This window comes from Chiloscyllium punctatum, chromosome 26 (assembly GCF_047496795.1).
Source record: "Chiloscyllium punctatum isolate Juve2018m chromosome 26, sChiPun1.3, whole genome shotgun sequence".
In the NCBI taxonomy this organism is placed as follows: domain Eukaryota; kingdom Metazoa; phylum Chordata; class Chondrichthyes; order Orectolobiformes; family Hemiscylliidae; genus Chiloscyllium; species Chiloscyllium punctatum.
In genome coordinates, this window is record NC_092764.1 from 56,055,412 (window position 1) to 56,068,749 (window position 13,338).

The 13,338-nt window shown below is 41.1% G+C and overlaps 1 protein-coding gene across 4 annotated transcripts in view; it reads right to left on the reverse strand.

Moving 5' to 3' along the window:
* cenpt (centromere protein T) overlaps positions 1–13,338 on the reverse strand; it is a 68,680-nt gene that overhangs the window by 48,267 nt on the left and 7,075 nt on the right. For 3 of the 4 annotated variants that reach the window (XM_072547447.1, XM_072547445.1, XM_072547446.1), the window contains 2 exons: positions 1,293–1,440; positions 19–112 (listed from right to left, as the gene is read on the reverse strand). In XM_072547447.1, the coding sequence (XP_072403548.1) occupies positions 19–112; positions 1,293–1,440 (242 nt within the window). The remainder of the gene's footprint in view (positions 1–18; positions 113–1,292; positions 1,441–13,338) is intronic. The other variant, XM_072547448.1, reaches the window with a different exon arrangement.

The following is a 13,338-nucleotide window of genomic DNA, read 5'->3' on the forward strand; positions in this document are numbered from 1 at the left end:
CTTCATTAACTTATATACCTGCCAGATAACAATTTTGTCTTGGATTGAGATTTCTTTTGCACAGACCTTTTCATTGTAGGATTTGCCACCTTAACCAGGGAAGATTCCAGCTCTGTTAAGAAAACAGAAGATTTGTTCAAGGATTTATAGTCTTAAGACTTTTAACATAACACAAAGAGTCACCTCCAACATTTATGTTGATATAATCAGTGGGCTGTTGTGGCACAATGATAGTATTATGAAGTGAATATTGTTCTGAACTGAGAGCTTGGAAGCACCTGTCTTATGGCTAACTAGCAGTCTCAGCATGCACTGGAAAATTAGAAATATGTAACATTTGGCTGTGAAATAGATACCTTAGTTGGTTGCTGTTTTGACAACAATTTGAATTTAATCAGTTTAAGTTATGCCCCAGGATACTAAAATCAAGTCTGAATTTACTGTTTTTGCCAGCACTGAACAAACGAGACAATCCGATGTTGGGGGTACAAAAATGGCAGGCAGTTTTAAAGTCAGACAGAGTAACTGTTATCAAGAGAGCAAATGCCATTTGGAACACACTCTATCAAAGGTACCTTTTCATGTAAAATGTATTCACAGTAAAAAGAAGACCCAGGGAGATCTTCAGCTGGAAGACAAACAGACACCGGAGACAACAGTCTCTGTATGGTTTTGAAATTAAGTTGGTGTGATTTTAATAAGTGCTTTATTGGAACAGTATATTATTATAGAGTTGGAGACAGATAATAAGCAGTTACAAGAAAGGGATGTGAATAGTTGTTGCTTAATGTTCACTGCTAGAGTTAAAAATAAATTGATATTATTTTCTTTAAATACTGGTATTTGGGAGTTGGATGTCACTTACATTTTAACAGATTACAAGACGAAGTGAGCTTATCTGGATGTTTGGTTTAATTAACAGAAGGGTTCACCGCCATGTCGTAACAATAGTATTCTTATTCTAACTAACAGCTTTTCCTTAAATGTGTGGATATCAAGACAGAACAAGGATAATGTTTCTCTGTGATATTCCAACTGTTCATTTGTTTTCTCATATTTATTGTTTTGGTTCACACACTAGCTACCACTAGGGTAAGATGCTGAAGGCCAACTGTGCCTGTGAAAATGCACAGCTACTTTCACATAAATTCTAGCCAGATTAAAAACTTCTCAATTTAGAAATCTGAAAAGATTTCTAAATCTTGACTTCTTTTTCACTTTCATATATTTAAGTAAAGGATTCCTATATTGAGCAGTTATCTAAAGAACTGCAAGATTCTGTTGTAGCTCACCAGTCTGCATGAATTTCTTCAGAAGACTTCTTGGTGTGTAATCGTCTAAAGCTTCCTGAGAAATTGCTCTGACAGTCTTCGCTTTCTTCAGTCCGAGAGAATTCTTTCCAGTTGTTTGTTTTTTTGATGATTGAGCAGCCACCTTTTTCTAAAATATGAATTTCCTTATTAATGAGAATAGAACTTAGAGCTTCCCTCAATATTTCTCTCAGGTTCAGCATCATGACTATTCCCATAAGTTGTCCCCAAGAATTCAAACACAACCTTACATATACACATTCATGTAGCATAGGACAGAGTTAAACAAAAACCATGCTGGAATTAGTCACTGGGATCGAAATAAGTAATTTGTACTTTACCCACTCTTAAACTTTTTTTTTTAACAGGATGTAAGTGTCTCTGGCTCAATTAGCACTTTTTGTCCAGTCCAGTTTGCCCTACACAATGTGAAAATGAACACCAGACTGTGTCACCTAAGCAATCTGAAACATGGCTATTAAGGAAAAAAACTTTCATAACGTCAGGATCACCCCAAAAGCCTTTTAGGGACAATGAACTAATACTGAAATCTGGTTGCTATTGTCAAGCAGGTTTGTAGTGTCAACATAGACTCTAATGTAATGAAGGGTACGTCAGGTTCCAAGTGATCAATTATGACAGGGGACTCTCTAGTCAGAAGCACAGACAGACGTTTCTGCTGCCAGCAGTGAAAAATCAGAATGGTGCGTTGCTTCACTGGTGCCAGGATCAAGGATGTCTCAGAAAGGGTGCAGAATGTTCTCAAAGGGAAGAGCCACCAGCAGGAGGTCATTGTACATGTTGGAACTAACGACACAGGAAGGGAAAAGGATGAGATTATGAAGGGAGAATATAGAAAATTGGGCAGGAATTTTTTTTAAAAAAGAGGTCATCAAGGGTAGTGTTATCTGGATTACTCCCAGTCCTACAAGCTAGTGAGGGTAGAGCAGATGAATGTGTGGCAGTGGAGAAGGATTCACATTTTTGTATTATTGGAACCTCTTTTGGGGTAGAAGTGACCTGTACAGGGATGGATTTCACCTGAATTGGAGCAAAACTAATATACTGGCAGGAAGCTTTGACAGAGCTGCTCAGGAGGATTTAAACTAGAAAGATTGGAGGGTGGGGGTGGGGGGGGGGAAGAGATAGGACCCAGGGAGATACTGAGGAAAGAGATCAATCTGAGACTGGTGCAGTTGTGAAAGGGAGTGAGGGCAGGAAGGAACAAAGCACAGAACAAGGTCGGACTGATAAAGTAAACTATATTTACTTCAATGCAAGAGGTCTAACAGGGGAAGCAGATGAACTTAGGGCATGGTTAGGAACGTGGACTGGGATATCATAACAATTACAGAAACATGGCTCAGGATTGGGCAGGACTGGCAGCTTAATGTTCCAGGATACAAAAGCTACAGGAAGGTTAGAAAGGGGGTCAAGAAGGGAGGGTGAGTTGCATTTTTGATAAGGGGGAGCGTTACAGCCGTACTTTGGGAGGATATTCCTGGAAATACATCCAGGGAATGGGTGGAACTGAGAAATAAAAAAGGGATGATCATCTTATTGGGATTATTTTATGGACTCCCTCATAGTCAGCAGGAAATTGAGAAACATATTCGTAAGGAGATTTCAGCTATCTGTAAGAATAATAGGGTGGTTATGGTAGGGGATTTTAACTTTCCAAACATAAACTGGGACTGCCATTGTGTTAAGGGTTTAGATGGAGAGCAATTTGTTAAGCGTGCACAAGAAAATTTCCTGATTCAGTATGTGGATGTTCCTACTAGAGAAGGTGCAAAACTTAACCTACTCTTGGGAAATAAGGCAGGACAGATGACTGAGGTGTCAGTGGGGAAGCAGTTTGGGGCCAGCGACCATAATTCTATTAGCTTTAAAATAGTGATTGAAAAGTATAGACCAGATCTACCAGTTGAAGTTCTAAATTGAAGGAAGGCTAATTTTGATGGTATTAGGCAAGGACTTTTAAAAGCTGACTGGGAGCAAATGTTCACAGGTAAAGGGACAGCTGGAAAATGGGAAGCCTTCAGAAATGAAATAACGAGAGTCCAGAGACAGTATATTTCTGTGCGGGTTACAGGAAAAGCTGGTAGGTGTAGGGAATGCTGGATGACTAAAGAAATTGAGTGTTTTCTTTAGAAAAACAAGGAAGCATATTCTGGATTAGTGGTGCTGGAAGAGCACAGCAGTTCAGGCAGCATCCAAGGAGCAGCGAAATCAACGTTTTGGGCAAAAGCCTTTCATTAGGTTGTCAGGTAGACCAGAGAGATCGAATGAATCCTTAGAAGAGTATAAAGGCAGTAGTGGCATACTTAAAAGGGAAATCAGGAGGGCAAAAAGGGGACATGAGACAGCTTTGGCAAATAGGGTTATGGAGAATCCAATGAGTTTTTATAAATACATTAAGGACAAAGGGTAACTAGGGAGAGAATAGAGTCCCTCAAGGATCAGCAAGGCAGCCTATGTGTGGAGCCGCAGAAGATGGGGGAAATACTAAACGAGTATTTTGCATAGTATTTACGTGGAGAAGGACATGCAAGATATAGAATGTGGGGAAATAGATGATGACATCTTGAAAAATGTCCATAATACAGAGGTGGTGGTGCTGGATGTCTTGAATGCGTTAAAGTGGATAAATCCCCAGGACCTGATCAGGTTTAGCCAAGATCTCTGTGGGAATCTAGGGAAGTGACTGCTGGGGCTCTTACTGAGATATTTGTATCATCTATAGTCTCAGGTGAGATGCCGGAAGACTGGAAGTTGGCTAACGTAGTGCCACATTTAAAAAAGGTGGTAAGGACAAGCCAGGGGACTATAGACCAGTTAGTGCGACGTCGGTGGTGGGAAATCCTGAAGGACAGGATTTACATGTATTTGGAAAGGCAGAGGCTGATTAGGAATAGTCAGTATGATTTTGTGAGTGGGACATAATGTCTCACAAACTTGACTGAGCTTTTTGAAGAAGTAACAAAGAGGATTGATGAGGGCAGAGTGGTGGACATGATCTTTCTGGACTTCAGTAAGACATTCGACAAGTTCCCCATGGGACACTGGTTAGCAAGGTTAGATCTCATGGAATACAGGGAGAGGCTAGCCATTTGGTACAGAACTGGCTCGAAGGTAGAAGACAGAGGGTGGTGGTGGAGGGTTGCTTTTCAAACAGGAGGCCTGTGGCCAGTGGGGTACCACAAGGATCGATGCTGGGTCCACTACTTTCTGTCATTTATATAAATGATTTGGATGCGAACATAGAAGGTATAGTTAGTAAATTTGCAGATGTCACCAAAATTGGAGGTGCAGTGGACAGCAAAGAAGATTACCTCAGAGTACAACGAAACCTTGATCAATTGGGCCACTGGGCTGAGGAGTGGCAGATGGAGTTTAATTTAGATAAGGTGCTGCATTTTGGAAAACCAAATCAGAGGAGGAATTATACACTTAATGGTAAGGGCCTAGGGAGTGCTGTTGAACAAAGAGACCTCAAAGTGCAGGTTCATAGCTCATTGAGAGTAGAGTCGCAGGGAGATAGGATAGAGAAGGCCGCGTTGATATGTTTTCCTTTACTGGTCAGAGTATTGAGTATAGGAGTTGGGAGGTCATGTTAAGCAGGACTTTGGTTAGGCCACTTTTGGAATATTCCTTGCAATTCTGGTCTCCTTCCTACTGGAAGGGTGTTGCGAAATTTGAAAGGGTTCAGAAAAGATTTACAAGGATGTTGCCAGGGTTGGAGGATTTGAGCAATAGGGAGTGGCTGAATCGGCTGGGAGTGTTTACCCTGGGACTTTGGAGGTTGAGGGGTGACCTTATTGAGGTTTATAAAATCATGAGGGGCATGGAGACGATAAATAGGCAAAGTCACAGAGTTATAGAGATATACAGTATGGAAACAGACCCTTCAGTCCAACTCGTCCATGCTGACCATATATCCTAACCTAATCTAGTCCCATCTGCCAGCACTTGGCCCATATCCCTCTAAACCCTTCCTATTCATATATCCATCCAGATGATTTTCAAATGCTGTAATTGTACCAGCCTCCACTGTTTCCTTTTCCCTTTGGTGTGGGATTCCAGAACTAGAGGGCATAGGTTTAGGGTGAGAGGGGAAAGATATAAAAAAGACCAAAGGGGCAAATTTTTCACGCAGAAGGTGGTGTGTGTATGAAATGAGCTACCAGAGGAAGTGGTGGAGACTGGTACAATTGCAGCATTTAAAGGGCATCTGGTTAGGTATATGAATAGAAAGGGTTTAGAGGGATATGGGCCAAGTAATGGCAAATGGGATTAGATTAGGTTAAGATATATGGTCAGCATGGACGGATTGGACCAAAGGGTCTGTTTCCATGCTGTACATCTCTATGACTAAGTCTTCCAAGAATTTTTTTTAAATATACTGTATATCTTTGCTTACATTTAAAATTCAGGCACTTTACTTCTGTTTGGGCAGATGTTTGATTAGCAAAGAGTTAACTGTTGGATTGTGTTCTAATTGTTTGTTATCCATTCGTGGGGTATGGGAGTCACTGCCACGTTCAGCATTTATCATCCATTCCAAACTAACCCTGGACGTGATGTTGGTGAGCTGCTTTCTTGGGATATAGGTTCACCCACCCTGCTCTGAGAGAGGGAGTACAGAACTTTGACACAGTCAATGGAGAAGGAACAGGATATGGTTCCGTCAGAATGATGTGCGATTTGGAGGGTAACTGGCAGGTGGTACTGTTCCCACATATCTGCTGCCTTTGTCTTTTTAGATAGCAGTAGTTGTGTGTTTGGAAGCTCATGTTTGAAGGAGCCTCAAATAACTTGCTGCAGTTCATCTTGTAGAATGTATACGTTGATGTTATTCTACACCAGTGCTTATGGGAGTGAATGTTGATCAAAGTTTGGGAGAAGATTTGTAGCTCGGGTGCTCGTTGTTGTTGTTCTGTTCGCCGAGCTGGGAATTTGTGTTGCAGACGTTTCGTCCCCTGTCTAGGTGACATCCTCAGTGCTTGGGAGCCTCCTGTGAAGCGCTTCTGTGCTGTTTCCTCTGGCATTTATAGTGGCCTGTCTCTGCCACTTCCGGTTGTCAGTTCGAGCTGTCCGCTGTAGTGGCCGGTATATTGGGTCCAGGTCGATGTGTTTGTTGATAGAGTCTGTGGACGAGTGCCATGCCTCTAGGAATTCCCTGGCTATTATCTGTTTGGCTTGCCCTATAATGGTAGTGTTGTCCCAGTCGAATTCATGCTGCTTGTCGTCTGTGTGTGTGGCTACTAAGGATAGCTGGTCGTGTCGTTTCGTGGCTAGTTGGTGTTCGTGTATACGGATCGTTAACTGTCTTCCTGTTTGTCCGATGTAGTGTTTTGTGCAGTCCTTGCATGGGATTTTGTACACTACATTAGTTTTGCTCATGTTGGGTATCGGGTCCTTTGTTCTGGTGAGTTGTTGTCTGAGCGTGGCTGTTGGTTTGTGTGCAAAACTAATGTAGTGTACAAAATCCCATGCAAGGACTGCACAAAACACTACATCGGACAAACAGGAAGACAGTTAACGATCCGTATACACGAACACCAACTAGCCACGAAACGACACGACCAGCTATCCTTAGTAGCCACACACACAGACGACAAGCAACATGAATTCGACTGGGACAACACTACCATTATAGGGCAAGCCTAACAGAGAACAGCCAGGGAATTCCTAGAGGCATGGCACTCATCCACAGACTATCAACAAACACATCGACCTGGACCCAATATACCGGCCACTACAGCGGACAGCTCAAACTGACAACCGGAAGCGGCAGAGACAGGCCACTATAAATGCCAGAGGAAACAGCACAGAAACGCTTCACAGGAGGCTCCCAAGCACTGAAGATGTCACCTAGACAGGGGACAAAACGTTTGCAAGACAAATTCCCAGCTCGGCGAACAGAACCACAACAGTGAATGTTGATTGTGGGGGATAGAATGCCAACCAAGCTATGGATGTATTGCTATGGATGGTGTCGAGCTTCTTGAGTGTTAACGGAACTGCATTTATTCAGCTCAGTACTGATTGATGCATCACCATGTAAATGGTGGATAAACATTGGGGCAACAGGTGGCAAGTTGTTCACTGAAGAGTTCCTAGGCTCTTCCTGCTTTTGTTGCCAATAGCATCAATTGGTTGGTCCAATTCACTTTCCAGTCAATGGTAATCCCCAGCATTTTGACAGTAAGAATTCAGAGATCGTAATGGCATTGAACATATAGAACCAATAATTAGATTCACTCTTGTTGGAAATGGCCATTGCTTGGCATTTCACAGAATTGGTACAGTGCAGAAGGAGGTTTTCAACCCATCATGCCTGCACCAGCTCTATAAATGAGCATCATTAACTAGTACCAATTTCGTGGTGTGTCCCCAAACTGTTGTACACTATTTCTATACAAATAATCATTCGATGTCCTCTTGAATGTCTTAATTGAACCTGCCTCTATCATATTTCCAGATAGAGTATTTCAGACACTAACTACTCACTGAGATAAAAAAAAAGTTTTTTCCCACATCATCCTTGCTTTTTCAGGACATGTCTTTGAAGTTGTATGAATATTACTTTCCACTTATCAATCCAGGCCTTCAAGTTGCCTTTGTCTTGATGCATGTGGATACAGACTCTTTCAGCATCTACAGAATTGTGAATAGCCAAACATTCTGCAACCATCAGTTAACATTTCTACTCTTACCTGCTGATGGAGGCAAAGTCATTGATGAAGGAGAGGTTGTTTGGACCCTAAGATGCTACCCCTGATGACCCTGAGGACAGTGTTGCCATCTGAAATGGTCAGAAGGAATGCCTGAGACCTAACAGAATGAGGGATTAGGTGATGGATATATTAATTAATGGTAAATTCGGTGTGAAATTATTGTATAAAACGAGGAGCAAGGAAACAGTGGAGTGTGAGTTTTAAGAACGGAGGTTGAAAATTGTTATGAAGTTGTAGTCCTGTACTGTACCTTTAAGGGAGCTGAAATTTCCATGCTGAAAGAGTTAAAATTGTAACATTTGGTTGACACATATAGTTGGAGCTGCGTTGCCATGGTATAAAACAAATTCAAATTCAGCCAGTTTAAATTATGCCCCAGATACCAAAATCCAATCAAATTTGAATTTTACTGTTGAGATGACATCAAACCAATGAAATGATCTGGGGTATAAAATTGGACCTTTTGAACAGTTAGAGGGAGAACTGCAAAGAGTTGCCAAGCACCAATACAATAGCCAGCAGAATAGCTCTCTGAAAGTACCTGTCCATAAGAAATTTGTGCAGCAGAACTCTGAAACCAGCCGAGAGAAATCTACAGAGAAAGTCTGATGTCCAAAAATAATAACTGGGTTTGACGTTGATTTTGCCATTAGTTTAAGAGGGAATTTATCTGACCAGTATTGTAGTCGGGGGTGGGGGGGGTGGGGGGAATAGAAATAGTTTTAAGAGAAAGGAGTCATAAATAGTTGTTGTTTAATGTTCTCCGTTGGACTTAAAATATAAAATAGCTAATTTTTTTCTTTTAATAGTGGGATAGTTCTTAGCCGCTCGAAATTTAACAGATTATGGCGCAAGGTGAGCTTTTCTATGTGGCAGAGGGGTTTACCCAGTGTTGTAAGATTAACTAAAGTAAAGCTTTCATTACAAGTGTGGACTTGAATTCTGTTTAAATACCTTATTTTCTCATGTATAACACTTGCAGTAACGTAGTTGGGAAATTATAGCTTGCATTGATTAGGTTGAATTTAAATAAAGGATGGCATAACGAATAGCAATTTCATTTTCTTTGAAGCAAGACAGTTGTATAAACAAAAGATAAAGAATTAGAATAATTCAAAATAATTACATGGAAATCAGAAAAGTTTAAAATAATCAGGTATATCCAAAGAATGTACAGTTTAGCATTAAGTGACAATAAAATGTCAATCAATGCAAATTCACCCCACAGACTCTGGGATGTGAAAAAATGCAGATTGACTGAGCAGAGGTTGATAGCCAGGTTCGGCACCCATGAGGATGGCCTCAGCCGGAACCTTGGGTTCATGGCACACTTCACACGACATAATATACTCTCTCACATACACACACACTTTTACATATTCTCGCAGACACGTACACATAAACCTCCCACACACTCACCTTCGTGCACACCCTCTCACAGGCTCGTACTTCATCACACTCACGCCCACACACACGCACACTCCTCTCTCTCTCTCTCTCTCTCTCTCTCTCTCAAGCACATGCACACACATATTAGTCTATGGGATGAATTTGCATTTGCAGAATTGTAATTGCAGATATTTTGTTCAAAAAGCATAATCTGTGGCGATCAATCCATGTAACATGTTATAAATCCCTACTTTGGAAATAGAACCAGTATGGCTCAAGTTTAGGATACACACAGATTCTAAATTCACACCTTTAATGCATTATCTGAGCTGAGGTGTCACTCTTTTTTAATAAAACCTGTATTCTTTTGTTATAAATGTGGAGTCTTATGATCCTGCTCCACAGCTACTTGATGAAGGAGCAGCACTCCGAAGCTAGTACTTCCAAATAAGCCTGTTGGACTATAACCTGGTGTTATGTGATCTTTCACTAAATTCTAATTGTAATTGGATTACTGAAAGGAACAACTTAGGATCCAAACTGTCTGCATTTTTGGTCAATTGTACAATAAATTGTGATGAAAAATCATCCTACTGTTAACAGTTTGTCTCCACAGCTACTCTACAACCTGCTGAAATTTTCCAATTTCATTTTGTTCTTATAAATTTCCAACATGAGCAATATTTTGATCTTGTTAATTGTAGCTTAGAGTGTACACATTAGTTCTTTGCTGTAACTGTGAACATGTATTGATTGTGTTATGAATGCAACTCCACTGCTTTTATGAATATATCCACGTGACATCTTGGATACTAAGCCAGAGAGGTATAACAATAACTTTTGAAGACAATCTAGTATATAGTTCTAGAGGTTTGCAGAAGACAAAAGAAATAGAGAGAAGAAATAGGTCAGAACTCGCACCAACTTGTGTCCAAGCTGCTTCAGAAAGTAAAGTATGTGATTCAAGCTATTGATTGATTGTTAGGTAATGCTTTGTAACTCAATAAATTCTCTTAATCTGGTGCACCAAAACTACTGTAAGGCTCTTGTGGTACAGCGGTAGTGTTCCCCTCTGGGCAAGGGTCAGTGTCAAGGCCCAAATTCAAATCCTACCTGCTGCAATGTTTGAACAAATTGATTAAAAAATACACTAAAACTACCGTTTGTCAACTTGTTGCCTAGACAAGAACTCAAAAATGCAAATAATTTACAGAACTTGAAAGGCTGAAGCCAATTTTCTCATGTAAGATTCCACAAATAATTATGAAATAAATGATCAGATAATCTGTTTTAATATTACATGCTAAGGGATAAATAGATATTAGAAGTATGCTTTGGGGATTTTTTATTTGACCCAGCAAATGAAACATTGGTTTATTGAAGCATTACTTTGAACAGCACTAAAGTAGCAGCCTAATTTATTTTCTCAAATTTCTAGACTGGGAATTTCACACTCAATTTCCTGACTCAGAGAGGAGTGTTCTATCTCTGGGCCAAGGATAACAACTTATAACAAAAGTTTGGCAGTTATAAAGGATCAATGCAGTCGGTTTCATTAGATAACAGAATACAATTTCTGTTGTGTTTTTCTTGAGTTGTGCTCACTTAAGTGAGGGATTGCGAAGCCTTTACCCAAAACCCGTACACAAAATTCTAACCCATTTTCAAGGTATTCACTCATCTTGATGTAGGGTATAGTAATGGAACAGGATGAACCAGAAATTTCTGGAAAAACTCAGCAAATTAGGCAGCATCTGTGGAGAGAAAGCAGAATTAACACTTCGGGCTCAGAACTGATTTAAGCTTGGAAAAGGATCATTAGCTGCCATTTCTGCGACCTCAAGCAGGATGCCACAACCAAACATATATTCCCCTCCCTTCCCTTGTCAGCATTCTGCAGGGACATTCCCTCCAGGACATCTTGATCCACTCCTCCACTGCCAATGCTTATCCACACCCCCACGGCACCTTTCCATTCAATCCCAGAAGGTAAAACACCTGCTCATTTATTCTCCCACCTCACTACCCAAGGCCTCAGACATACCTTCCAGGTGAAGCAGATATTTACCTGCACTTCACTCAATCTAATCTATTGTATCCACTGCTCACAATGTAGCCTCCTCAACACTGGGCAGACGAACGCAAACTGGATAACTGCTTTGCAGACACCTACACTTTGTCTGCAAAAATAAACGTGAGATTCCTGTTGCATGCCACATCAACACAACACTGTGTTGTCTACCCAGCATCACTGTCTTGGGCTTGATGCAGTGCTCCAGAGAAGCTCAGTACAAGCTGGAAGAACAGAATCTCACTTTCATAGAATTGTAAAGCACCTACAATGCGAAAAGAGGTATTCAACCCTTCAAGTCTGCAACAACCTTCTAAAGAGCATCCCAATCGGACCCTCAACCTGTCTCTGTAACCCCACATTTATGCTGGCTAATCTACTCAGCCTGCAGATCCCTGGACACAATCGGCACACTAGCATGGCCAATCCACCTAACACATACATCTTTGAACAGTGAGAGGAAACCAGAATATTTGGAGGAAACACATACAGACATAACGAGTCAGGCACCCAAGGCTGGAATGAAATCCAGGTCCCTGGCACTGTGAACCACAATGCTGTCACTAACCACTCAGCTACCATGCCACACGCACATGTTCCACTTGGAGACCCCACAGCCTGCAGTACTCAATCGAGTTCAATAGTTTTAGGGCCTGAGCACTTTCTCCCACTACCTTAAGCCAACCCCCATACACCAGACCTTGCCATCACATGGGCTGCTACCATAAAGACCACATTGTCAGCCACTAATGGACCCCATTAGTTAATTCTTAGTTATCTATTCTCCTACGCTGGCCTTTTCTCATTCATCTGACTGCATAACTGTGTTTCTCTCTGTCTCAGGACTCCATCTCCCCGATCACATATTCCTCCCCCACCTTTCCTCCAACCCATCTTCAGCATATATGCCAACACTTTCCCAGCTAAAATCAGTTCTGAAGAAGGGTCAGTGGACTGAAATGTTAACTCTGCTTTCTCTCCACAGATGCTGCCAGACCTGCTGAGTTTTTCCAGCAATTTCTATTTTTGTTCTGACTTTCATCATCTTCAATTGCTTGGATGATTTTGTTTAATTAACTCAAATACATTGTTTCTTTTCGATCATAATCATGCCAGCTTGCACTGCTCCCAGAAGACCATATGGTCCATAAATATAATCCATTAAGTTTTCTACTGGACCACAGACATCTCGAAATAAACATTTTCAAATATTCTCCATACTTCAAAGCCCAATATTTCAAATGTGTCAGAGTGTAAACTCATGGATATTAAATATAATCCTTCTCTTCAGTGTCATAGGATCTTACTATAGATGATTAGATTCTTGAGGATTTGTTTTAATGACTTTCATTTCACAATTAGCTGCAGATCACCTCTGACTCAAAAACATGAGTGCTATCAACCTAGCCAAACTACCAGTTTACTACAGGAGCACCCTGCAACATGATACGACATCATGATATTCTAGTCTCCCTCCTACAGGAAGGATGGTGTGAAACTTAAAGAGTTCAGAAAAGATTTACAAAGATAAGACTCTGGATTACTCCCGGTGCTATGAGCTAGTGAGGGCAGGAATGGGAGGTTAGAGCAGATGAATGCATGGATGAGGAGCTGGTGTATGGGAGAATGATTCACATTTTTGGATCATTGGAATCTCTTTTGGGGTAGAAGTGACCTGTACAAGGAGGACAGATTGCACCTAAATTGGAAGGGGACTAATAAATTGGCAGGGAAATTTGCTAGAACTGCTTAGGAGGATTTAAACTAGTAAGGGGGGGGGAACCCAGGGAGATAGTGAGGAAAGAGATCGATCTGAGACGGGTAC